At 60.2% G+C, this 23,892-nt stretch overlaps 6 protein-coding genes across 6 annotated transcripts; 4 read left to right on the top strand and 2 right to left on the bottom strand.

Annotated features, from left to right (window-relative positions):
- Positions 1–393: 393 nt before the first annotated feature.
- On the top strand, positions 394–1,284 carry BKCO1_4000133 (uncharacterized protein; the record flags this gene model as incomplete). The annotated part of the gene is made up of 3 exons (XM_020275553.1): positions 394–456; positions 506–609; positions 663–1,284. The coding sequence occupies 3 exons, from the start codon at positions 394–396 to the stop codon at positions 1,282–1,284; spliced, it is 789 nt and encodes a 262-aa protein (XP_020134253.1).
- An 848-nt stretch (positions 1,285–2,132) lies between these two features.
- On the top strand, positions 2,133–5,456 carry BKCO1_4000134 (uncharacterized protein; the record flags this gene model as incomplete). The annotated part of the gene is made up of 3 exons (XM_020275554.1): positions 2,133–2,241; positions 2,538–3,577; positions 3,627–5,456. The coding sequence occupies 3 exons, from the start codon at positions 2,133–2,135 to the stop codon at positions 5,454–5,456; spliced, it is 2,979 nt and encodes a 992-aa protein (XP_020134260.1).
- Positions 5,457–9,843: 4,387 nt separating this feature from the next.
- BKCO1_4000135 (rna-binding protein 12) lies at positions 9,844–17,685 on the top strand (the record flags this gene model as incomplete). The annotated part of the gene is made up of 1 exon (XM_020275555.1): positions 9,844–17,685. The coding sequence occupies one exon, from the start codon at positions 9,844–9,846 to the stop codon at positions 17,683–17,685; it is 7,842 nt and encodes a 2,613-aa protein (XP_020134259.1).
- Positions 17,686–18,814: 1,129 nt separating this feature from the next.
- Positions 18,815–20,666, bottom strand: BKCO1_4000136 (prolyl-trna synthetase; the record flags this gene model as incomplete). Its single annotated transcript, XM_020275556.1, has 2 exons — positions 18,815–20,527; positions 20,580–20,666. 2 exons carry the CDS (start codon positions 20,664–20,666, stop codon positions 18,815–18,817), a joined length of 1,800 nt encoding a protein of 599 aa, XP_020134258.1.
- A 313-nt stretch (positions 20,667–20,979) lies between these two features.
- BKCO1_4000137 (uncharacterized protein) lies at positions 20,980–22,095 on the top strand (the record flags this gene model as incomplete). Its single annotated transcript, XM_020275557.1, has 1 exon — positions 20,980–22,095. One exon carries the CDS (start codon positions 20,980–20,982, stop codon positions 22,093–22,095), a length of 1,116 nt encoding a protein of 371 aa, XP_020134257.1.
- A 240-nt stretch (positions 22,096–22,335) lies between these two features.
- BKCO1_4000138 (hit domain protein) lies at positions 22,336–23,135 on the bottom strand (the record flags this gene model as incomplete). The annotated part of the gene is made up of 3 exons (XM_020275558.1): positions 22,336–22,553; positions 22,639–22,716; positions 22,796–23,135. 3 exons carry the CDS (start codon positions 23,133–23,135, stop codon positions 22,336–22,338), a joined length of 636 nt encoding a protein of 211 aa, XP_020134262.1.
- Positions 23,136–23,892: the final 757 nt, after the last annotated feature.

A 23,892-nucleotide genomic window follows, 5' to 3' on the forward strand; every position in this document is an offset into this window, starting at 1 on the left:
CCAGGGTCAGCCACAAACGGCAACGAAACGGAACACAGGCTAACCCAGGCTGCGCGGATGGAGTGGCAGGCGCTCGCTTAGTGGAGCACGTCTACACGCCTCTTCCCTGGCGAAACGGAAGGGGCGTGGGGGCTTGGAGCCGCGGTTCGATACTTTGCTTGGCGTGCCAAGTGCTGACGTACTGCGTAGGGCTGAGGCCCGGCCCGCCCATTGGTTTGTCGATCGTCACCTCTGCCTGTCTGAGACACGACCGCGACCCGCACTTCAACTCCCCACCTTACCGCTGCCCGAGCCCAACCTTTTGTACTCCAGGCCCTCGACCACCCTGTAGCCATCCCGACCGCCCAGCACGCCCCCACGCACACCGCGCTCCGACCATACGCTTCCCGAACAATGAGCGGCTCCAGCGCAAACGTTCCCGACGCCTGGGACGACAATTGGGAGACCGTCGCCGACGTGCGCACCTTCTCGCTCTCGAAAATTCGGGCGCTGACATCCACTGCAGAAGCCAGACACCGCCCCGCCCGGGCCGCAACCTCCGAAGAAGTTGACCAAGGCAGAGCGGAGGGCACAGCATGCCGAGTTCAACAGGCAGTTGTGGGAGGCTGCGTACGACCATGCACACCCTCATCACGCCACGCAGAGCTAATGCGACTGCGCAGAGAAACCCCAAAGGAAGCACCGCTCTTTTTGCAAGCGAGGCCCGATGCACCCCTCAAGAACGACGTCAAGGCGCCTGTCAAGGTCCTCAGCCGAAAGCCCCCGCCAAAGATCCTGTCGCGAGGCGAAGACGACGAAGACAGCGAGGAGGAAGAGGCGCGCAAGAAAGCGGAGCGAGAATTCGCAGAACGCCAAGCGAGGGCGCAACAGGAGCGTGAAGAAAAACAACGCAGGTACGCCGAGGTGCGGGAAAGGCTGTTCGGTTCCTCCACGTCCGACGGCTCGCAAGAACGGTCCGCGTCACCTCGTGGCAATGGCGGCAAGCAGTTTAGAGGCAAGGGCAGGGGTAGTAAAGGCGCTGATCGAGGAGACTCGGATGCCAATTCCTCGGCGGACCAGTCTCCGGCGCGTGGCCAAGCGACTCCCAAGCGACACCTATATGACCCAGGCTACTCGGCTAAGCCGAATTCATCGTACGTGCAGAGGCAGCAGGACGGATCGTCACGATCTCGCTCCGGTACGCCAGGGGTGGATCAGCCCATTCGCGCTCCTCGTGGTCCCGACGGCGGTGGCAGAGCAGGCTTCGGCTTTGCTCCGAGAGGCGGGCGCGGATCCTCTTCATGAATGCTAAATGGTCAAATGACCAACGCCCTGGAGGCGGACACCTCCCCGCACAGGACTGACGTGCGGATGCAAGACGCCCGCTGCCGAATTCCTCCAAACAACACTCGCATTGAGACTGGAACGGAGCATCCAATTCCAAAGGAGGAATTCGCCCAAAGTACAGGCCCGGTAGGAGCCCATCGAGTCTTCTTGCCCAGCGCTTGCAGCATCTTCGCAAGCGTCAGCGCCGTCATGGCAAAGCTCGCTGAGATGATTTCAACATGGGCTCTGCGTCTCGGTACCGCGGACGCGCCAGAGCCTATTCAACTGCGCGCGGCAAGGAGTCGCGCTGAGGTGGGACAACGGCTGTCCCGCGTTCCGCACACGCGTCTGCATTCCGCTTGGAAACGGTAGAAAGTATACATGCACGGTACGCCAAGCCATAACAGGAAAGCCCGCGGTCCCAATATGATACCGATATGCCGTTACCGGCGTGGAAGATTGTAGCAAAGCTGAGGTCATGGGAGAGAAAGGTCGAATCCATATTGAATGCTCCCATATTCTGTCAAGATCGCCGGGTTTCGTCACACTCGTCCAATTTACTCCATCAAAGCTCATCCATTTGTGCTATCTTGTCGCTCTTTCTAGTGGTCCTTCCGGAATGTCTCAAGAGTTGCGAACAGCCTTCTCCTTACTTTTCGAATGCTTGGAATGCCCTATCTTCATGCTGCTGGCTGTATCGCAGGGTGCTCTTAATGCCAGCTGCTCGTCTCCGCCAGAAGATCAGACAGCGGTGCATCCTCACCTTCGCATTTACAGCTTTCCTTGGCAGGAGTTGAGAGGCAATCCCTTCTTGATCAACCACCATCATGATGGATACCAAGGTGATCCTCTATCTGGCGGCCTTCAGCCTCGTTGCGCCTGGGGCATACGCAGCTCCCGCACCGCCAAATGGAATCCCGCAGCCCAATCAGCCAGGTATACTCCAGCCAGGTCCTCTTGCATCACTCCTTTCCGCGTTGGTGCCATCCAATGTTCTTCCATCGACCGTTCCTTTGCCCAACTCCATTGTCTCCACTGCCACCTCGATAGCTGTATCGGCATCATTAGCTTCTTCAAGAGCTCCTTCCAACGTGCCGGCACTGCCTGCGTCGCTTGCGTCAGGTCCTCAAGCACCCGCATCTAGCACTTACTCTCTCCACATCTCCCACGGCCGCCCACTCACTCTACTCATCTACCCCTCATCCCAACGACTCCCGCTAACCCCTCCCCAGAGCGCCGCGACCCTCAGCTGCCCAAGCTGCCGGCGGTCCTGCCCCAGCTCGCACCCCTAGCTGCCGCCACGGCATTGCCCACGACCGTCGCGGTCCCGGCCGTCGTCCCCACGGCCGTCAATGTCGCCGTCAACCCGCTCAACAGCGTGCTCGCCGGCCTCAGCACCGTGCTGAAGAGCGACCTACCCGCCGCCGCGGCGACGGCTGTCGCGCTACCCAAAGAGCTGGTCCAACCCGTCACCGGCGCCCTCTTGCAAGATCCCATCAAGGCGGTGCAGCTGGCAGTCACGTCCCTCCTGAACGCCCTGTTGGGCGGCCAGACGAGCTTGTATGGTGGCAGCCTCGTCACGCCGCTGAACGGTGCCGCGTCCGGGGTGACGGACAAGTTGGCCCAGACGCTTGGGTCGCTGTTCAGTGGTACTGGTCAGGGGACTGCTGCTGATGTTGCTGGGGACGATGGGGCGTTGAAGAAGAGGCAGGATGATGGAGATGAAGGCAGCGGCTCTGATACTGGCTCTGATACTGATACCTCATGGGAATGGTGGCCCAACGAGACGCAGCTCCTCGAGGAATCTGACATCGAGGGGTTCAGCAGCGAAGACGTTGGTACTGACGGCGAGGACTTTGGCACCGATAACGAAGACACCGATGACAACAGCGCTCCCATCGTCATCGAATCGGACGACGACAGCATGGAGAAGCGCCAGGTCGTGCCCGAACCCCAGATCCTTGTCCCGAGTGCGGCCGCTGTTCCTTCTGGCGTCAGCGATTCCGTTGCTGCCTTTGGGTCCTTCGCGCCCCTCGCTGACGCGACCCCTCTTTCGGCTGTGCCATCATCTCTGGCTGCTCTGGCTCCTGATGGCACACCTGCGACTGCCATCGTACCCGCCGTTCTCGTCAGCGCTCTTGCGGACCCAGACAACAACAGCCTCGCACCGATCGGCACAGTCGATCCTCTTGCGCCTTTGCCGACCGAGCTTGTTCCTGAGAGCGTTATTGCCGCCATTGCCGCCGCTGCTTCCGAGTTGCCCACTCCGATTGTAAGCATTCCAAGAAAGATGCGCGACACCAGGGTGCTGATATTCGTAGAAACGGACGATCCAAGAAATCGCCAAATCTAATGGTCTTCAGGTTCGGGATGTAGCGGAGCTGAAGCAAGGTCTCGACACTGCAGATGACCCGGCTGCTTATGTCGCGCAATTCATCGCTGCTCAACTCAAGCCCGTTCTGAACGAGATCGGCAACCAGATGCAGGCGGCTCCCTCCGTTCTGGCCAACATCGCTGCTGCTCAGGCATCGAACGCCGCGGCACCTGCGTCCATTGTTGCCGCCCAGCTTTCTGCCGCGCAGCCCATCATTGACTCGATCCCGTCGATCGTTCAGTCGCAGCTTGAGGCTGTGCCTACTGCCGCTCTTCCCGTCTTCTCGGCGGCTTCGAGCATCCTCGACAACCTCGAGAATGCCAGCGCCGGCGCGGTCAACCCCATCGCAGCTCTGATCCCTGACCCCACTGCTATTGCCAGCATGATTGCCGATGCTCTCCCTGTGGTCACGGCAACCTTCGAGGCCGCAACCTCGGAAGCCACACCGACTGATAGCGCTGCCGTTGTCGCAGTCAGTGGCGCTGTTGTCGTCTCTAGCGTCGCATCCGTCGGCCAGGACCTCGGTGTCACGCCCGTGGGACCACAGGTTGCGGTCGCCTCCGCCACAGCTGTTCCAACAGTCTACCCTACCGTAGGTTCACCCATCAGCCTGCAGCCATCTAGTGTTGTTCAATCACTTTTGCCCCTTATCCAGGTGTTCCCGTCCCGCCTTCGGGTGCCTTCAACTTTGATTACGCAACCTTCGTCTCTTGCTCAGCCATATACGATCCAAGTTCAAGTGTTTAGGCCTTCAAGCCGGCAGCACTCTCCTCTTTTGCAGCTTTCGTCCCAATCAGTCACGTCTTCCAGTCAGCAGCGCATCCCTTCCGTGCAGCCGTACCCATCATCAGCAGTGCAAAGCCAGGACACTAACAGCGCGACAGGCCTGGTAAACGGCGGGGTCATCATGGCAGAAATAGCGACGGCAGTGACAACAACAAGAACAACGCCATCATCGACACTGCAAGTGGTTCCGGAGTTTTCTTCTTCCACCCTTCCAGTCAGGGAAGAAGACGATGATAACAACGAGGTCCCCAACAACAGCATCGCCGATCTCCTGACCCAACCTCTCTCTGCCGACGGCATCGCCCAGCTGCTCGAAAACCAGATGTACCTCCAGCTCGCCCCCTTGTTGCTGATGCTGCAATCGCTCGCCCCGCTATCGTCATCATCATCATCGAACGTCAACCCGCTATCCTCGTCTCTCCTTCACGACTTGCTCGGCCCATCGTCACCGTCCTCTTCCTCGTCGTCATCGAACCCCGCCAGCCGCATCCTGGACCTCCTCCTCCCCGCAACTTCCGATCCTTCCGACCCCCCCTCAACGTCAACGCCAACGCCAAGCACACCTTCTTCCTTCTCGTCCTCCTCTTCCCCCGACGCCGTCGCCGTCGACGACCCCATCGCCAGCGCCTGGCTCGCCGGCGCGAAGCTCTTGCAGTCCAACTCGCTCGTCAACACGCGGCTGATGTCTCCTCCCAGCGCTGCTGACGATGACAACAACAACAACGAAAACGAAAACGAAAACGACAAGCCTGCAGCAGGAGCCGTCGGCAGCAGCAACAGCATTAACGGAGGAAGCGGCGGCGGCGCCCCCGCCATCGTCGCCAACCTGCTCAACACTCTCCTTTCGTCGTCGTCTTCTACCGCAGATCTGACGCGCAGCCTGAGCAGGAAGGTGGCGGCGTTGGCGAAGTGGTCGGCGGACACGCAGACGGAGGCGGCGAGGGTGGGGGTCGATGCGTGGGAGGAGTTGGTTGGGGTGTTGGTTTCTTAGGTTTTTTTTCTTTTTCTCTTTGCTTTTTCTTCTTTCTTTCTTTCTTTCTTTCTTTCTTTGGCCTTTTAATTTGGTCTTGGTTTGGTTTGGTTTGGGTTGGAATAACAAAACGGTTGTGTGGTTGTTTTGCGGGGTTTCTTTTCCTATGTGTGGGTCAAGTAGGGAGGGGAGAAATATATCAATGGATGTGATTTTTTTTCCCTTGTGAACCGTTATGCGGCTGCGGTAGTGTTGCTCGTGGCAAAGTCCGTGATGGTTCATGGTGACTGTTTCCTCGCTCAATTGTTGTCTCCCCCTGGCGCCGAGCAATGAGACGGCAATGTGGATTTGGGACAGCATTCTCAGGTTGTTACTTTCTTTTGTCCAATATTTACATAGCCTAATATTGTCCCCGCGCCATCTCCCAGACCCTTGCCGACTCGCAGTTTGCAAAACAGAGATTTGTTGTTCTGACCTTCAAGGCCAGCGACAAAGAAAAAGCAAAAGATTCGACGCCGGCAAGATTCGAACTTGCGCTCCCGAAGGAAATAGATTTCTAGTCTATCGCGTTAACCGCTCCGCCACAGCGCCAATTGTGCCGAAAGTGTCCGGATTCATGAGAAGTCGGCTGCTTGTTGGGTTCAAGTTGCTCAACAACCTGCCTGTGTGCTCGTCCCTAGTTGTTCGGACTCTGAGTGATGTGGCAAGAATTCGACTCAAGAACGTTGAGCCCGTAGGTGGTCCGGGCTCGGGAGATGTTCCGACTGGTCGACTACATCCGTTCGGGGAAAAGGTGCTGGCTAGTTTTTCGGCGTCGCCGAGTCGTCGACGCCGCGGAGTGTAGACGACGTTGATCTTTCACGCACCGTGCGGTCTATAGAGGTTGTGCCTTGTTCAGTGATATGACGATTGCAATATGTAGATACGCTTTTGAATCTGGGGTTCATCGACAGTTGTACAAGAGCCGCATCCGGTTTAATCGTCTAGCCTTGCTACAAGCAGTAGAGATGTTCTGTTTGTCAATCGGAGCCAGGATGAACGCATATCAAGCATGAATCGGCGCTTCTCTGCAGCGGACGGTTATCGTTTATTCCGTGCTCTGGATATTCATTGCTCTGTGGCCCAGGACAAGCTTGCTAGCTCATAGTAAAAGATGACTTGTTCTTCGTGGCACTTCCACGTGTATCATGGAGCACAAGCTACCGTCCGCACCTGACAGAAAGGGATTGAGGCCCGCCAGATGTCCCAAAGTCCCCTCCAGCCCTTCTTCAGGCGTCCACCAGGCCGAGATATGTCCACAAGAGGGTTGTGGACCCATAAACGTTCTCATGGATCTTGCGGTTGAATGCTTGGATTCGAACCAAACTGCTGGTAATATTGGATCAAGTAGAGCGCATTGGCCCTCGGAAGGACGGTGCTGCGGGCCGGTTGTCATGCACTCCTCAGGTGACCTCATAGCAATATATCAGCCCCCCCAGGCAGCTTCCAATGCCAGGCCTATTCAGACGGTGGAGACTCGCCCTCGTCTCGGCGGAACCACGTCCTCGTCGACTTTGCGACTTGTTGGGGGTGGGAGGGGACGGGACCGACCGGACCCCCGCCTGCAGGAGTCGGGGATGGTTGACAATTAGCGGGGCATGGTGGAGCAGAAAGCTAGATCCCCAGGAATGAAGCCGTTCGGCGCAATGCAAAGCGCTAGTCGCATGTGAAGGGACCAGAAGGGGGATTCACTCCAGGTCCCACGCGTGCAGGGGTGTGGCGGAGCATCTTCACGAGTCGTATCGCGGGCATTGAATGCTGTGGGCGCCTGCGCAGGGAGCACCGATCCACTTTTAGAGCATCCCGCCAAGGTTCGCTCAGGGCGTCCAAAGCGGAAGGATCCCGACGAGGGGTCGGGTGCCCGGTTGCCTGGGTTGGCAAGAGCAGGAGGAGCTGACGACGGCTTCAGGCTTTGGCTTCCTGTTTATTGACGCCGATCGATTCGTAGCAATGCCCGCGACGTTCCGCATATAGGAGTCGGCAAGGTTGTCGCCATCCAGGGCCAGCTGAATGGTGCTGGAGTTTGTCCGGCGGCCGATGTCCAACATACCATTGCTGCCCGTTTTGACTCGGGCTGCAGCTGTCTACAGGAGCAGCTAGGCCAGGCGTGAGGCACTCCTCGGATTCTCTCGTCTTGGTAGCGTTTGCCTGAAAGTGAAGAATGGTGGGAATTGCTGCCTTGTGTACCCTTGCACTTGTGCTTTGCGTGTCATTCGGCTTGAGGGGATTCCAGAACGGGGAGAATGGCGCCCAGGCAGCGATCAGTGATTGTTTGGGTGTTGTGGGAAATGGATGCGAGGGCGTGTCAGGAACGCGGATGTCGGCAGCCGTATGACAAAGCAAGTCACGTGCCGCCCGCGCTGCACTAGCTGCCGCGCTCGGGCCAGCTTCCGTCAACCTCAACACCATTCCTTCCCATTGCACATCCCATCGTCCTGCTGAAACTTGCCCGCATCATCCGTACTACCCTGGGTTGTTTGCTCGCCAACATTGCCCGAATTGGCTGGTGTTGCCGATGATGCTGCTTCACCACCACCACCACCATGCGTCGCCGTGCTGAAGCCACTACGAAACCAACATCACCACACGCATTCGAAAGATGGCACATTCACAAGCCGAATCGACTTCCGTTGATGGCCGAAGCTCAAGCAGCAAGATTCGACATCGTATCATGATACCAGCCTGCGGATGACACTTCCGGTTGCTGCGCTAAGCACCACAGCCTACAACTGCACCTGATACCGCCCTTGATCCAGCTATATCCACGTCATCGAAGAGCCCACCCTCTGTCGTCAAAGTAAAGTTGTCTTGTCGGCGTTACGGCTGAGCTTGTCTAAGGCCTCAGCCGGGTTTGAGGCGACCTCATTCCTGAGGGATCAATTTCCACGCGTTATACTTTACACTTTAACCTTTGTCTTATCCTGCTAACTCAAACGCCCAACCCACTCCACTCGGCCCCGTACCATCTCGGGAGCTCCAACGCCGCCCTCCGAAGCATCACCGATCTGCCTCTTCCTGCACGTTCGTTGCCTTCGGGGTGTTTCTGGATTTAATCGCTCAAGAATGACACTAGAACTCGAGATTTTACAGTCCGACAGTACCGCCACAGCCATGCCAAAAGAGCTTTCCTTGATGTTCCTCCAAGGAGCCACCGCTTTACCCAACCAGCAAGACGCCCTTCTTATTCCCGGACGCGTCATCTCCGCCGCCGATTTGTGCAACAGTCGGCCAATTCCTGTGGATATGGGGTCTCTGAGCGCTTCCTCTACACACGTCAAGCTTTCGGGAAGCGCAAATCTCCCGCCGCCAGTCCCGCTCTTCATTGCCGCCAGGACTTGGTCTGAGAGATGCTCGCCCACGTCTAGACGCGCTTGGTCGCAGTATCTCTAGCAAACTTGCAACGACTTCTTACTAGTTTACTTCGGCCGACCCTGTTCACGCCATACTTCGCGGTGATCCTCGAATCAAAAAGTCGCTCGTTACACCAAGAACCCGGGGCCCTGGAGCATTGGCCTATCTTCTCAGTCTGCAGTCCCCCCAATTGTCTCCTATCTCCCTTGATTCCGACTTCTGTGCCGTGACGCCCTCATGGGACCGGACACATACCACCACAACGCCACCGTTAGAAGCCGCCACACTGCTGATTCGTCGCGGATGATGTAAGCGAGATGAAAGACACCCGAGGTCCTCCAAGAATGCACCCCATACCATTGCGACATCCGTCATCGGAGCAATCCGTCGGCGCTGTCAATCTCACCGTCAACCGTCGCGTCAGGCAACCCAGCGCTCATCGAACAAAGGCGAAGTCCAAGATGCAGAGCCTGAAAAGTGTACAGATACAGTGCTCGAATATAGCGATGCTTGCATATAACGGGCCAAAACACCGTAGGCCGAATCTTTTCCGCTAGTTGCAGCTTACCCTGCTGACACCAGCCTTGGCGTAGCATGTTCGTAGAAGGGTATATCCCACCCGGAGGGGACTCCGTCCCCGCCAGACCTCATTCTTAACGAGGTGCATCGCGAGCCGGTCCGCAGCAGTTAACAGCAGCGGACATTCCGCGCCGATCTATGAAGAATGTGAGGCTTCTGGAGCGTTAGCTGCAGAAGAGCCTACCTCCCCTTCCCTGTGGACTTGACTGTGCAGCTAAATTGCCGTAGATGCCCATCGAGAATCTGTCTACCTGCACCATCTCTCCAGTTTCTTAGACTCCGTGTCCAGGAGTATAAGAGCACTGGAAAGGCCAGCGGCAGAGGGAGAAAGTCGAAGCTGAAGCTGAGCAGCGCCTCGCTCAGCCACTGCTTCCCTTCCCTTGTTTTTTCCAGTCTTTATCATCCACTCCTTCATTCACTTCACTTCAAAGTACCAGCCATGCGTCTTCCGAAGAAAGTCCTTCTGGCCGTTCTGGCCACGCTCATCCGGCAAGCGACAACTGCCCCAACATCCCCGGAGGAGTACCCCATCTACAAGGAGGCACAAGCCCGTGCTGCTGAGATTATTCCACGCCAACTTCTTCCTGCTGTTCTGCCCAACATTCTCCCTGCTGCCCCGGTTCCTGCTGCTGCGAGTGTTGCTGCAAATGCTCTCGGGACCCTTTGTCCATCTCTTCCCCAGATCATTTCGCAGCTTCCTGCCGATGCACAGTCAATCGCACGCCAATTGAACCAAGCTCTGTCGAGCGCCATCGCAGCCAATCCGGCGCTGGTCCCGACCACGCTGCCCGCCCCCGCCTTGCCGACTGGCCTTCCGGGTCTTGGGTCAAACTTGGTCCCTGGAGTGAGCACCTCAAGCGTCAGGCCGACCGCTCTTCTCCCTAGCAGTGCGTTGGCATCAATAATCAGCGGTTTGCCGAGCGCTGCTTCACAGGCAGCCTCCAATGCTGCTCCTCTGCAGTCTGCCCTGGGACAGATTCCCTCCGCACAGCTGCCCTCCGTCCTGTCAAATCTGGCTTCCGCCGTCCCGTCTGTCACGCCAATTCTCGCATCTCTGTCCCTTGGCCTCAACCTCCCCGCGGCGCCAACTGGCCTTGTTCCAGGTCTCCCGTCGGCCAGCGTTCCTTCAGCTGGAGTCCCCTCGGTAAGCCGGTCGGGAGTGTCATCTGTGAGCCAGCCTGGAGTGCCATCTGTGAGCCAGCCTGGAGTGCCATCTGTAGGCTTGCCTGGGGCTCCATCAGTGGGTCTTCCCGGACTTCCGTCTGTGGGCCTGCCTGGAGCCGCGCTGCCCTCGGCACTTATTACACCGGCTCTATCGAGGCTTGCCACTCTCCTCCCGAGCAGCGTTGCGTCTTCCGTTCTCTCGAACTTGAACAGCGCTCTGTCCACGAACCCTGGCGCCCTCGCATCCGCGCTCACGAACCTGCCTGTAAGCGCCATTCCAAGCGACATTGCCAGCTTGGCTTCGCAGCTGGCAACCCCCGGATTGCCTGCCGGTGCCGTTCCGTCTGCAGGTGTGCCGTCTGCAGGTGTGCCGTCTGCTGGTGTGCCGTCTGCTGGTGTGCCATCTGCTGGTGTGCCGTTCATTGGAGCTCCTGGGCTGCCTACTGTGCCGCCAATTGGCGTGCCTCCAATCGCCCTGCCCAGCAACGTCCTCGGGTCAATCATTTCTAACGTCCCATCGAATATCGCTAGTGCGCTGTCGGCTCTGCCGTCAAATGCTGCAGCGCTTCCTTCAGCTCTCGCCGCTCTGCCGACCAGTGTGCTTCCCTCCGTTCTCTCTCAGATAGCACCAGTTCTAAGTGGCCTTCCTACCAATCTTGCGGGCCTGCCGTCGGTTGGCGTGCCTCCTGTGGCTTTGCCAAGCAATGTTCTCCAGTCGGTCATTCCTAACGTCCCATCAGGCGTTGCCGATGCATTGTCGCAATTGCCAACTAACCCTGGCGCTCTCCCTTCAGCCCTTGGGGCTCTCCCAACCAGCGTACTGCCTTCGGTTCTTTCTGAGCTATCGCCGGTCCTGAGCAGTCTGCCTTCTGGTCTATCGGGCTTGCCAGGCTTGCCAGGCCTGCCACCTGTTGGCGTGCCTCCAGTTGCTCTCCCAAGCGACGTCCTCAACTCCATCATCCCTAGCCTCCCGTCAGACGTTGCCAACGCATTATCACAGCTGCCGACTAACGCCGCCGCTCTCCCCTCAGCCCTCGCGGCTCTCCCAGCTAGCGAACTCCCGTCGGTCATATCCGACTTGGGACCGGTTCTGAGCAGCCTGCCCTCTGGCCTCCCCGGCCTCCCCGGTGGTCCCAGCCTTCCCGGCGCCCCGGGCGTACCGCCTCTCGGGGCCCCAGGCTTGCCTCCCCTTCCTACAGTCGGTTTACCAACAGACGTGCTCAATTCCATCGCCCCGAGCCTGCCTTCGGCTGTTGCTAGCGCATTGTCGGCATTGCCATCGGACGTTGGGGCACTTCCTTCAGCTCTTGAGGCTCTTGCAACAGATGTGCTGCCATCGGTGCTTTCAGACTTGGCACCGATTTTGCCGACCGGCGTTCCTGGCCTTCCCGGTGTACCACCTGGCCTCCCTGGCCTTCCTGGCCAGCCATCCGTTGGTGTCCCAGGCCTCCCCGGCGCGCCAACCATCGGTCTGCCAGGTCTGCCAACCGTTGGCCTTCCTCCGATCTCAGTGCCGAGTGACGTTCTTGGCAGTCTTCCATCGAACGTTGTCGACGCACTATCGAACCTCCCAGTCGATCCTGGGGCGCTCAATTCGGCTCTTGCAGCCCTCCCAACCAACGAGGTTCCTTCAGTCCTCTCTGGTCTGGCACCATTCTTACCGACTGGGGTGCCCAGCGTCCCTGGCGTCCCCGGGGCTCCAGGCCTTCCAGGCTTGCCTCCAATCGCCGTGCCGAGCAGCATCCTCGATACCCTGCCATCGGGCGTCGTTAACGCTCTATCAGAGCTGCCAACTAACGTTGGGGCGCTCCCATCAGCTCTCGCCGCTCTTCCTACCGACGAAGTGCCTCCAATTGTCTCTGCGTTGGAGCCGTTCCTGCCTACTGGCGTGCCTGGTCTTCCTGGGGTTCCAAACGGTCTTCCGGGTCTTCCGGGTCTTCCGGGGGCTCCCAGCGGTCTTCCTGGGCTTCCCGGTGTTCCCAGCGGCCTGCCCGGCCTTCCTGGCGTGCCTCCAATCGCTCTGCCAAGCAATGTCCTGGGTAGTCTGCCGTCAGCCGTTGCGGATGCGCTATCAGAGTTGCCGACTAACGCTGGAGCACTCTCTTCCGCAATCGCCGCTCTCCCGACCAACGAAGTCCCGTCGATTCTTTCCCAGTTGGAACCGGTTCTCACCGGCCTTCCTAGCGGTGTTCCCGGTGTGCCTGGGTTGCCTCCGGTGGCTCTGCCGAGCAGCGTTCTGGATAGCCTGCCGTCGGACGTTGTGAACGCCCTTCCACAACTGCCGGCCAACGTGGCGCCGCTCTCCTCGGCTCTTGCGGCTTTGCCAAGCGAAGTGGTACCCTCGGTGCTTTCCGACCTGGCGCCTGTCCTGACCAATCTTCCTGCTGGTGCCCCCGGTGTTCCTGGCTTGCCCGGTCTTCCCACTGGTGCTCCCGGTGCTCCTGGCTTGCCCGGTCTTCCTACTGGTGCCCTCGGCGTTCCTGGCTTGCCCGGTCTTCCCACTGGTGCTCCCGGTGCTCCTGGCTTGCCCGGTCTTCCTACTGGTGCTCCCGGTGTACCTGGCTTGCCCGGCCTTCCTACCGGTGCTCTTGAGTCGATCATCCCCAGCCTACCGACCAACGTTGCCAACGCACTCTCCGAACTGCCGGCAAACGCGTCGCCGCTCTCCTCGGCCCTGGCAGCTTTGCCAAGCGAGGTGTTACCTTCGGTGCTTTCCGACTTGGCTCCTGTTCTGAACGGTCTCCCTACTAATGCCAATGCTCCTAGCGTGCCATCTGCCGGCCTGCCTTCTGCCGGCCTCCCTTCTGCTGGCCTACCTTCTGCTGGCCTCCCCTCGGGTGGCCTCCTCTCAACTGGCCTCCCTTCAGTTGGCCTACCCTCAGTCGGCCTTCCCGGTCTGCCCAGTGACGTGGCCAACTCCATTGTCAACAACGTCCCTTCAGGTGTGGCCAGTGCGCTTTCAGAGCTGCCTACCAACGCGGCTCCTCTGTCGTCCGCTCTTGGTGCTCTGCCAAGCAGTGCTCTACCTTCAGTACTGTCCGAATTGGCTCCCGCCATCAGTGGTCCTAGCCTGCCTGGTGGCATTCCCAGCCTACCCGGTGGCATTCCCAGCCTACCCGGTGGCGCACCTGGCGTACCTGGCGCACCTGGCGCACCTGGCGTACCTTCTTTGCCCCTCGGCGGCCTTCCCTCTGTACCTACGAGCGTGCTCAACTCGGTTGCGAACAACGTTCCCTCGGATGTGGCAAGCGCGTTATCACAAGTACCTTCTAACGCAGCCCCTCTAGAATCAGCTCTCGTTGCCCTGCCGAGCAGTGCTCTGCCGTCGGTACTCTCTGAATTGGCTCCTGTCTTTAGCGGACTCCCGAATGGCGGCGTTCCTAGCCTCCCGAACAGCGGCCTACCTGGCGGCCTACCTGGAGGCCTACCTGGCGTACCTTCTTTGCCCGCCGGCGGCCTTCCCTCTGTGCCCACCAGCGTGATCAACTCGGTTGCCAATAACGTTCCTTCAGGCGTGGCCAGCGCGCTGTCGCAAGTACCTTCCAACGCAGCTCCTCTGCAGTCGGCACTTGGTGCCCTACCGAGCAGTGCTCTGCCTTCGGTGCTTTCCGCGCTGGCTCCCGTCTTTAGCGGACTCCCGAGCGGCGGCGTTCCCAGTCTACCTGGTGGCGTACCTGGCGTACCTGGCCTGCCCGCCTTACCCTCCGTTGGCGGCCTTCCCTCTGTACCCACCAGCGTGATTAACTCGGTTGCGAACAACGTTCCTTCAAACGTAGCTAGCGCGCTATCACAGGTACCTTCTAACGCAGCTCCTCTAGGATCAGCTCTAGTTGCCCTACCGAGTAGTGCTCTGCCTTCGGTGCTTTCCGCGCTGGCTCCAGTCTTGAGTGGACTCCCGAGCGGCGGCCTTCCCAGCCTACCTGGTGGCGTACCCAGCCTGCCCGGTGGTGTTCCCAGCCTACCTGGTGGCGTACCCAGCCTGCCCGGTGGTGTTCCTGGCCTGTCCGCCTTACCCCCCGTTGGCGGCCTTCCTTCTGTGCCTACCAGCGTTATCAACTCGGTTGCAAACAACGTTCCTTCAAACGTGGCCAGCGCATTATCACAAGTACCTTCTAACGTAGCTCCTTTGCAATCAGCTCTCGTTGCGCTGCCGAGCAGTGCTTTGCCTTCGGTGCTTTCCGCGCTGGCTCCCGTCTTCAGCGGGCTTCCGACCGGCGCCCCGTCTGCCGGCGTGCCTTCTGCTAGTGCTCCTGGTCTTTCTTCGGCTGGTGTGCCTTCTGCTGGTGCTCCGGGTCTTCCTTCGGCTGGTGTGCCCTCAGCCGGTGCTCCGGGTCTGCCTCTGGGTTCTCTTCCCAGCCCTGTTGTCAGCTCCCTTCTCAACGGCCTTCCATCGAATGTCGCCAGCGCCCTCGTCGCCAACCCGACGAACCCAGCGCCGCTCTCGTCGGCGATCAGCGCTCTCCCCGCTGCCCAGCAACCATCGGTCCTCTCCCAAATCAGCCAAATCGGCAACGCACTCTCCGGTCTTCCCGCTGGTGGTCTTCCCTTCGGCCCTGGTGCCGGTGGTAGTGCCTCTGCCACGGCAGCCGCTGGCGCATCTGTCACGGCAACCGCTCGTGCCTCTGCCGGTGCCGGTGGCCCTGGCGGTCTTCCCCTGAACTCGATACTCCCCGCGCTGCCGTCGGCTGTTGCAAGCGCCGTCACTCAGATTTCCTCCAACGTTGCCCCCCTCTCCTCGGCCCTAGCGGCGCTGCCTTCGAGCGTCCTTCCCGCAGTCCAATCGCAGCTCCAGCTCGCAGCTCCGGCACTAAGCGCGCTGGCCGGCCCGGTGGGTGCCAGCGGCCTTCCTGGACTGCTTGGTCTGCCGTCTGGAGCAGCTGTTCCTTCCGGCGGGGCAGCAGCTCCTTCGACTGCTGGTCTGCCCTCGGGTGGTGGGGGCCTCCCCCTGAACTCAGTGCTCCCCGCGCTGCCGTCGGCCGTCGCAAGCGCGATTCCTCAGATTTCCTCCAACATTGCCCCCCTTTCATCGGCCCTGGCGGCGCTACCCTCGAGCGTTCGACCTTCTGTTCAGTCTCAGCTTCAGCTCGCTGCCCCGGCATTGAGCTCGCTTGCCGGTCCGGTGGGCGCCAGCGGTCTTCCTGGACTGCTTGGTCTGCCGCCTGGAGCAGCGGCTCCTTCGGGTGCGGTTCCTTCCGGCGCGATCCCTTCGGGTGCGGTTCCTTCTGGTGGTCTGCCTGCGGGAAGTCTTCCTGCGGGAGGACTTCCTGCGGGAGGTGGCCTTCCCCTGGCCTCGATACTCCCCGCATTACCGCAAGCCGTTGCGAACGCGATTCCTGCGATAGCCTCAAACCTTGCGCCGCTATCCTCGGCCCTAGCAGCGCTGCCCTCGAGCGTCCTGCCCGCCGTTCAGTCCCAGCTCGCGCAAGCCGCCCCGGCGCTGTCCTCGCTGGCCGGCCCGCTCGCCACCGGCCTACCCGGCTTGCTTGGTCTACCTACTAGTGGTCTTCCTGCGGGTGGTCTGCCCGCGGGTGGTCTTCCTGCAGGTGGTGGGCTTCCTCTAGCCTCGATACTTCCTATACTACCACAGGCCGTTGCAAACGCGATCCCTGCGATAGCCTCAAACCTTGCACCGCTCTCTTCGGCCCTAGCAGCACTTCCCTCAAGCGCCTTACCTGCCGTCCAGTCCCAGCTCGCGCAAGCCGCCCCGGCGCTGTCCTCGCTGGCCGGCCCGCTCGCCACCGGCCTACCCGGCTTGCTTGGTCTGCCTGCGGGTGGTCTACCTGCGGGCGGTTTGCCTGCGGGTGGTCTTCCTGCGGGCGGTCTCCCTGCGGGTGGCCTTCCCCTGGCCTCGATACTCCCCTTACTACCGCAGGCCGTTGCGAACGCGATACCTGCGATAGCTTCGAATCTTACACCGTTGTCTTCGGCCCTAGCGGCACTACCCTCGAGCGTCTTACCCGCCGTCCAGTCCCAGCTCGCGCAAGCCGCTCCTGCGTTATCCTCGCTGGCTGGCCCGCTAGCCACCGGCCTGCCCGGCTTGCTTGGTCTGCCTACAGGTGGTCTGCCTGCGGGTGGCCTGCCTGCTGGTGGTCTGCCTGCTGGTGGCCTGCCTGCTGGTGGCCTGCCTGCTGGTGGCCTTCCTCTGGCCTCGATACTCCCCTTACTACCGCAGGCCGTTGCGAACGCGATTCCTGCGATAGCTTCGAACCTTGCGCCGCTATCTTCGGCCCTAGCGGCACTACCCTCGAGCGTCTTGCCCGCCGTCCAGTCCCAGCTCGCACAAGCCGCTCCGGCGCTGTCCTCGCTGGCCGGCCCGCTCGCCACCGGCCTGCCCGGCTTGCTCGGTCTGCCGTTGGGCGGCCTGCCTGGCGTCGGCCTCCCGTCTGGAGCCGTTCCTTCGCTCAGCCTGCCCGCGGGCGCTCTCCCTTCAGGCGGTCTGCCCGGCCTAGGTCTCCCCTCCGCCACCATCCCCTCGCTCAGCCTCAACCTAGGCCTCAGCCTGAACGCCGGTCTCCCCACCCCCAGCCTACCCAGCGTCGGCCTACCGGGCCTGGGCCTCCCAAGCGGGTCAGCCCGCCTCCCATCGGCCTCGGTCCCCAGCGCTGGCCTCCCCGGCCTCGGCCTCCCCAGCCTAGGCGGCGGCGCCGGCGGCGGCCCTTCAGCCTCGCTCGCCGCCTCCGCCCAAGCCTCCGCCCAGGTCTCGGCGCAAGCATCCGCCAGCGCCGGCGTCAACAACAACAACGGCCTCGGCCTCCCCAGCATCACCCTCCCCAGCGCCAGCCTCCCCAGCGTCGCCGTCCCCTCGCGCACCCTCCCCAACGGCTCCGTCGCCCCGGCCGTCCCCTCCATCATCGCCGCCGGCAGCGTCTACGGCCAGGTCTACAACTACATCTTCTACGCCAACACCGTCGTCAGCGTCAACGGCGGCTTCCTCGATCCGAGGACGGGCGCTATTCAAGGCCTTTTGCCCGGCGGCCAGCTTTGTGCGCTGCTGGCGGATGGCTTGCACATCGCCAATCGCCTCGTGCCGTATCCGCCCGCGTGGACGAATCTGATCGGCGCGCTGGGGATTCAGTTGCCGATTCTTAGTCGGTTGCCGAATTTGATTCCGGCTTAGGTGGTGTGAGGAGGTGGTGGTTGTAGTAGTAGTAGTAGTAGTGGAGTGAAGGAGAGTGAGGGTGTGTGGCGGTAGGGAGAGAGAGGGAGGGTGATGGAGGAGGAAGAGAGAGGCTGTAATGGGGGCGGAATGCCTGACTTGTATTAGTGCCTGTCATGACTCTCTTTTTTGTTCTGTCTTACTTTCTCCCGCCATCGGTAACGGATTATTTGGCCATTCAGAAAAAAACACTGGTATCGTTTAGGTAATGAAGTTCTTGTTCTGTTACAGTCGAAATGTATTTTTCTTGGTTAAGTCATGATTGCTGGTGTCTCTGAAGCTGTGCGTGTGTCTCGGTCTCTTACTGCATGTAGTCTAGAGTGTCTTCAGATAGCTCTAGGTATTTCGTTTTCTAACTATCTTAAGTTCCTGGTTATTTGTCTACAGTTGTTCCTAAGCCTGTATCACGCATACAGGTTACCCGTCACACACCTCGGAACGTATATCTTATTGATATGTTGATCTAGCTTTGCAGCTGTGCGAAGCTATCAGAACCTCGCGCCGCCACAACGGACGGTAGAACTGAAGCACTCTGACCGTCAGCCATAGCGAACGGTACGGGTAAATGTCGCTACGTATGTACATCTATTGTAAATGCTGATTTGAAGCATGTTGCTTGAGGATGAGGAAGAGTATGGTATTCTGTCAAACAGGGAGAGTTAGTTCTCTGCCTTCTTATGTATTATGGATGTGCAGGGCCAACGCCGCTTAGTCAAACGTAAGATTAGTGGCCACGCTTTTGAGTGAGTCCCATCTGAGGTTGAAGACCGATTTTTGGAGCTACGACCGGAACCCAATCGAGCTACATTTATCACTGGCTTGTTCGTGGCTACATGAAGGACTTCCTATTGTGGATCTAGTTTTCCGCAGCCGACCTATGTACTTCCATAAGGGCCCACGGGGGAGAAGACGAACAATCGTTCCACAGGCCTCAGAGCTACATACAATCCTCTACCTCGCCCCCAACACGCGCGCACACCGGCAAAACTCCCCCACAAAAAGGAAAGAAAAAAAAACTCTCTCTTTCTCTCCCCTCTCTTCCCCCAAACAGCCGACCGACCGACAGACCAACCAACCAACCAACCCAACACTACAACCTCCCCAGCAACTCCGTCACAAAATCCCCCAACTTCTCCGCCACCACCTCCTCCCGCACCCCCAACCGTCTGCACTGCACCTCCGCCTTCCTCCCCTCCCTCCACGCCCTCCCCAGCACCACAACGACATTCACCCCCACGAGGTCCGCATCCCCGAGCTTCCACCCGACCCCCACCCCCCTCCGATCATCCAGCACCGCATCCACGCCCCCCACGACCAGCGCATCGTACACCTTCTCCGCGTCGCTATCGCTACCATCGCTGCCGCCGCCGGCGGAAATGACGACGGCCTCCCACGGCGCGACGGCGCGCGGCCAGTTGAGGCCGCGGGCGTCGGCGAGGGCGTCGGCGACGGCCGCGAGCATGCGCGACACGCCGATGCCGTGGCAGCCCATCTGGACGGGTTTGGGCTGGCCGCGCGCGTCGCGGACGGAGAGGGCGAGCGGGGTCGAGTAGCGCGTGCCGAGGTGGAAGGTGTGGCCGATTTCGACGGCGCGGTGGGCGGAGACGTGGCCGGTGGGGCAGGAGGGGCAGGGGGAGTTGTGGCGGAGGGCGAGGAGGGTGGTGGGTTTGGTTTTGTTGGTGGTGGAGGTGGGGGGGTCGCGGGTTAGGTAGTGGAAGGTGGTGGGTGGGGCGGCGGCGGCGGCGGCGGTGTTGTTTTGTTCGAAGGCGATGGCGTCGCGGAAGGCGTGGATGTTGGCGTCGGCGAGGATGAGGCGGGTTTTGTTGCCGGCGCTGGCGCTGTCCCATAGCTGTTGGGCTGTGGTGCCGGTGCCGTCGTCGTCGATGGAGGTGTCGAGGTCGGGGAAGAGGGACTTGACGGCATGTAGGTTGATGCGGTCGGCGGGTTGTTCGGACGACTGATTGTCGGCCGGGTGAAGCATGGCGTGGGCTTCGACGAGGGTCCTCCTGTCCTTGCTGATGCCCTTCCATACGAGGATGGGGCCGGGTTCGTCGTCTTCCGGGGTGAGGTGGGGGTCGCAGTGCTGGGCTACCTCCTCGTTGGCGGTGTAGTCGCACACGTCGCACTGGAAGACTGTGTCCTCGCCCTTGGCGGAGATGAAGTGATACTCGTGGCTGGTGTCTCCTCCGATGGATCCAGAGTCTGCGTCTGCCACCAGGTAGGGGAGCTTCAAATCGGTCAGGATGTCGACGTAGGCTTGCCTGACGCTCTTGTAAGTGTCCAAGGCCTCGGATTCCAGATGGTCAAAAGTGTAGAGATCCTTCATGAGGAACTCCTTTGCGCGTAGCAATCCTTGCCTTGGACGGAGCTCATCACGGTATTTCCTCGAGATCTGATACAAGCGCAGCGGCAGCTCTTTGTAGCTTTTCACAGTGTTGCGGACGAGTTGGGTGATCTCTTCTTCATGTGTCGGGCCCAGCAAGAGCCCGGAGTCGTTTCTGTCTTTGAGTCGGAGGAGCTCCTTGCCTTCCAGCCTGCCAGTGCGCTCCCACAGCTCCTCGGAGGAGATGGATGACAGAGAGACTTTGGAAGCGCCGAGGCTGCGCATGTGTTTGTCGATCAAACGCTCAAACTTTTCTTGCACCCGCAGACCGAGCGGAAGCATGTGGAACAGCCCCGAGTGGGCTTGTCGAAGGAAGCCAGCGCGGACTAGCAGCGCATGCGTGTCTTCTCCCTCAGCATCCTTGGGGGTGATGCCTCCAGTTGGAACCCAGAAGCTGGACAAGCGGCTCCGCTCGTCATTCTGACGGCCATCAGCGGGGAATGCTATCGCAAAGAAAAACCCATGAGCTTACGGAAAAGCAACGAACGAACGATAGAGACGACGTAGAAGAAACGAGCAGACGCCGCGGAGAGAGGCGTTGCAAAGACCGCACAAGCATATGGAAGACGTCAGTTGCAGGCGACGGCAAGTCCAGCAAAACGGGGTATGTACACCGCCGCCAATGGAGAATGAAATGGAAACTGGCGTGCAGACGATTGGAGGAGCAGCGGCCGAGAGATGGATGCTCTGGAGACAGGCAGCCCAGCCGAAGATGGGCCGACTGCTAGCGGCGATGCGACAATTTGACGCTGCGGAAGTCCGCAAGCCCGCAAGCTCCTCCGCACCATCCTCGACGGTCAGTTCTCCCCAATTGGCCTGTAGCCCACCCTGCTGACAGCTCCACAAGGCCGCCGAGACATTGACCGCCCGCCATGCCTCCCAGAATACGGCTGCCGTCCGCATCAGCAGCACCGGCGCCCGTCCGCGTCCGCACCTACAACCACGCCGCCCGCCTCGCACACCACCGCCATCACCAGCCGTCACAATGCCCGCGGACCTACGCCAGCCTGGCCACCGCCACCACCCCGGCGCCCTCGTTTGAGCAGGTCACGACGGCCACCGCCCCCATCGCCCGCCACCCGCCCACCCAGCCGCCGTCCTACAAGCCCGCCGAGTTCCGCAAGTCGCAGCTGCTGCGCCAGTACGCCTCGCTGCTGCGCTCCACGCCGCTGGCGCTGCTCTTCCAGCACAACAACCTGCGCGCCGTCGAGTGGTCCGGCATCCGCCGCGAGCTGGCCAAGGCCCTGCGCAAGGTCGACGACGACCTGGCCGCCGCCGGCACCCCGTCCGCCGTGCCCGCCGACGCCATCAAGATCCACACGGTGCAGACGGGCATCTTCCGCTCCGCCCTGCGCGTCGTCGAGTTCTACGACCCGCTCCTGGCCGCCGACCTGGCCGCCCAGCAGCACACGCCGCCGCCCTCCTCGCCCGCCACGCAGAGCAGCAAGCAGCTGCTCGCGTCCGACGCCCTCCTCACGCACACGCTCTCGGCCCGCGCCCACGCCGTCGCCTCGGACCGCGCCAAGAAGCACGAGCTCGAGGTGCTGCTGTCCGGGCCCGTCGCCCTCGTCACCTTCCCCGTCGTGTCGCCCCAGCACCTCGCCGCCGCCCTGTGCATCCTCGCGCCCCAGAGCCCCGACTTCCCCGCCCCCCGCCGCAAGGCCAGCCCGGACTACCACGAGCCCGCCGTGCAGGCGGGCCTGCAGAAGCTGATGCTGCTGGGCGCCCGCGTCGAGGGCAAGGTCTTTGACGGCGTGGGAACGCGCTGGGTCGGCGGCATCCAGGGCGGGTTGGGCGGCTTGCGCGCCCAGCTGGTGGGCATGCTGCAGGGTGCTGGGGCGCAGGTTGCGAATGCGTTGGAGAGCGCGAGCAGGAGCTTGTATTTCACCGTGGAGAGTCGGAGGTTGGATATGGAGGAGAAGGAGAAGCCGAAGGAGGAGGGCGGGGAGAAGAAGGAGGAGGGTGGTGGTGGTGGTGGTGGTCAATAGACCAGAGGCTTCTTTTGCATTTGTATGATATGCTACACAGAAAGAAAGAAAAAGACATGTTTTCTTCCAGATGGTGGGGCGAGGAGAATTGTATCCGGTCTATGTGGTGTGGAAACAAGGAGTATGTATACAAAGGAAGCAATGAAGAGCCGTAGAGACGACCCTCAGACCAAAACATTACTTACACAGACCCACGCGTACATGTGAACAGTAACTTTAACACGAAAAGGAACCAGGTCGTCATAATCGACTGCCTTTCCGCTTCTTCATGTTCTCCACCTCTTCCTTGAGCACCTCTCTCAACTCCCCCGCCAACCGCGCCGCCTCGTCATCGTCCAGGTCCTCGCGCTGGCCGCGCCCGAACATGGTCCAGCTCTTGTTGCGGAGCTCCGGCATGCGCGGCGGCCGAGGGATGATGTGAAAGTGGACGTGCGGGACGACTTGGGCTGCTCGGGCGCCTGGAAGTATCATGATGAGAAAAAGTGAGTGGATGGACGGAGGGAGGGAGCTAAGGGGGGGTATGACAAGAGGCAAGCCACTCACCATTGTTCTGGACGATGTTGTAGTCTGTGACGCCGGTGACGCGGGAGACGGTTTTGGCGAGGAGGGGGAGCCAGAAGCCTGTGGTGTGCGGCGTTGGTTGCAGTCAGCCGCTTTTCAAACACAATTTTAGGATAGACATGGGGGCTCGCTCACTCACCAACATCTCTGCTTTCTAACCCTTCCACATCTCCCAGCTTCCCTCTATGCTCCCTTGTCGTGACCAGCAGATGGCCCCTCGTCATGGGCAAGATGTCCAAGAAAGCCAACACCCGCGGCGCCGATAGGACGAGGTACGCCCCAGGGTCCACGCGTGTCGGATCCACCGCGGTGGACGTGGTGGGTATGCACGCAATCAGGTCATCCTCTTCCTTTCTGTCGTCGTTTCCTCTCTCTGCTGCGGTGGTGGTGATGTTGGTTTCCGGAGGGTAGGCGGCGGAGATGTTGCAGAACGGGCAGGCTTCAGGATACCGCTCCGTGATCTCTTTGGGTTCGACCATGCTTTCCTTCCTTCCTTCCTTCCTTCCTTCTCCTTTTTCTCACTGCTAACAACCACAACAGCAGGGAGCTACAGCACTCTGCCAAGGAGCCACACAAGCCCGACGTCTTCAACCGCGCCAAGCGTCGTAAGCCGCAGGAGAGCAATGGATGACGCGCTTCTAACCGGCACTTCCTCTTCTCACTCACTCACTCACTCACAAGGCCAACCAATCAAACCAACACACAACTAATCCTCCCAACTACAAATCAGTTAGTCAGCCAGTTTCCTCGACCCAGAAAATCCAGCGAATGGAAACAAAGGCAAAGTCTCTCCACTTTTTCCCTTTCCCAAACAAGTAAAACATAAACAAAGACACACACGCACGCAATCATAGGACACCCACCTTTCACCGCACACGCACACCCCACCCTTGTCTCAGATGAAACGGGGACGAAATGGCCTGGAACCTGACGATCATCAGAAATTAAGGTAAAAACAAGACAAACGACAACAACGACAACAGAAAACCGGTCAGGATCCGTTGCCGGGACAGCAAACAAGCAAATAACAGGCAAAGACAAGGGTAAAAAAGGGGGGAATTATTACCAGCAGCGTCTATCTCGGAAAAGAAAATAAATTGTGTGAATAATAACGAAGCGCGGGGAGAGCGGGGCACGCGTACCTAGGTACTTTGCCCCGGACACGGGCGGGACGTTCGCAGGTCGATCGATCGAGGGCGGCCGCGTGAAGGATGATGTCGAGCGGGAGGGGGGAAG

The sequence above is a fragment of the Diplodia corticola genome (assembly GCF_001883845.1).
Source record: "Diplodia corticola strain CBS 112549 chromosome Unknown scaffold4, whole genome shotgun sequence".
NCBI lineage: Eukaryota > Fungi > Ascomycota > Dothideomycetes > Botryosphaeriales > Botryosphaeriaceae > Diplodia > Diplodia corticola.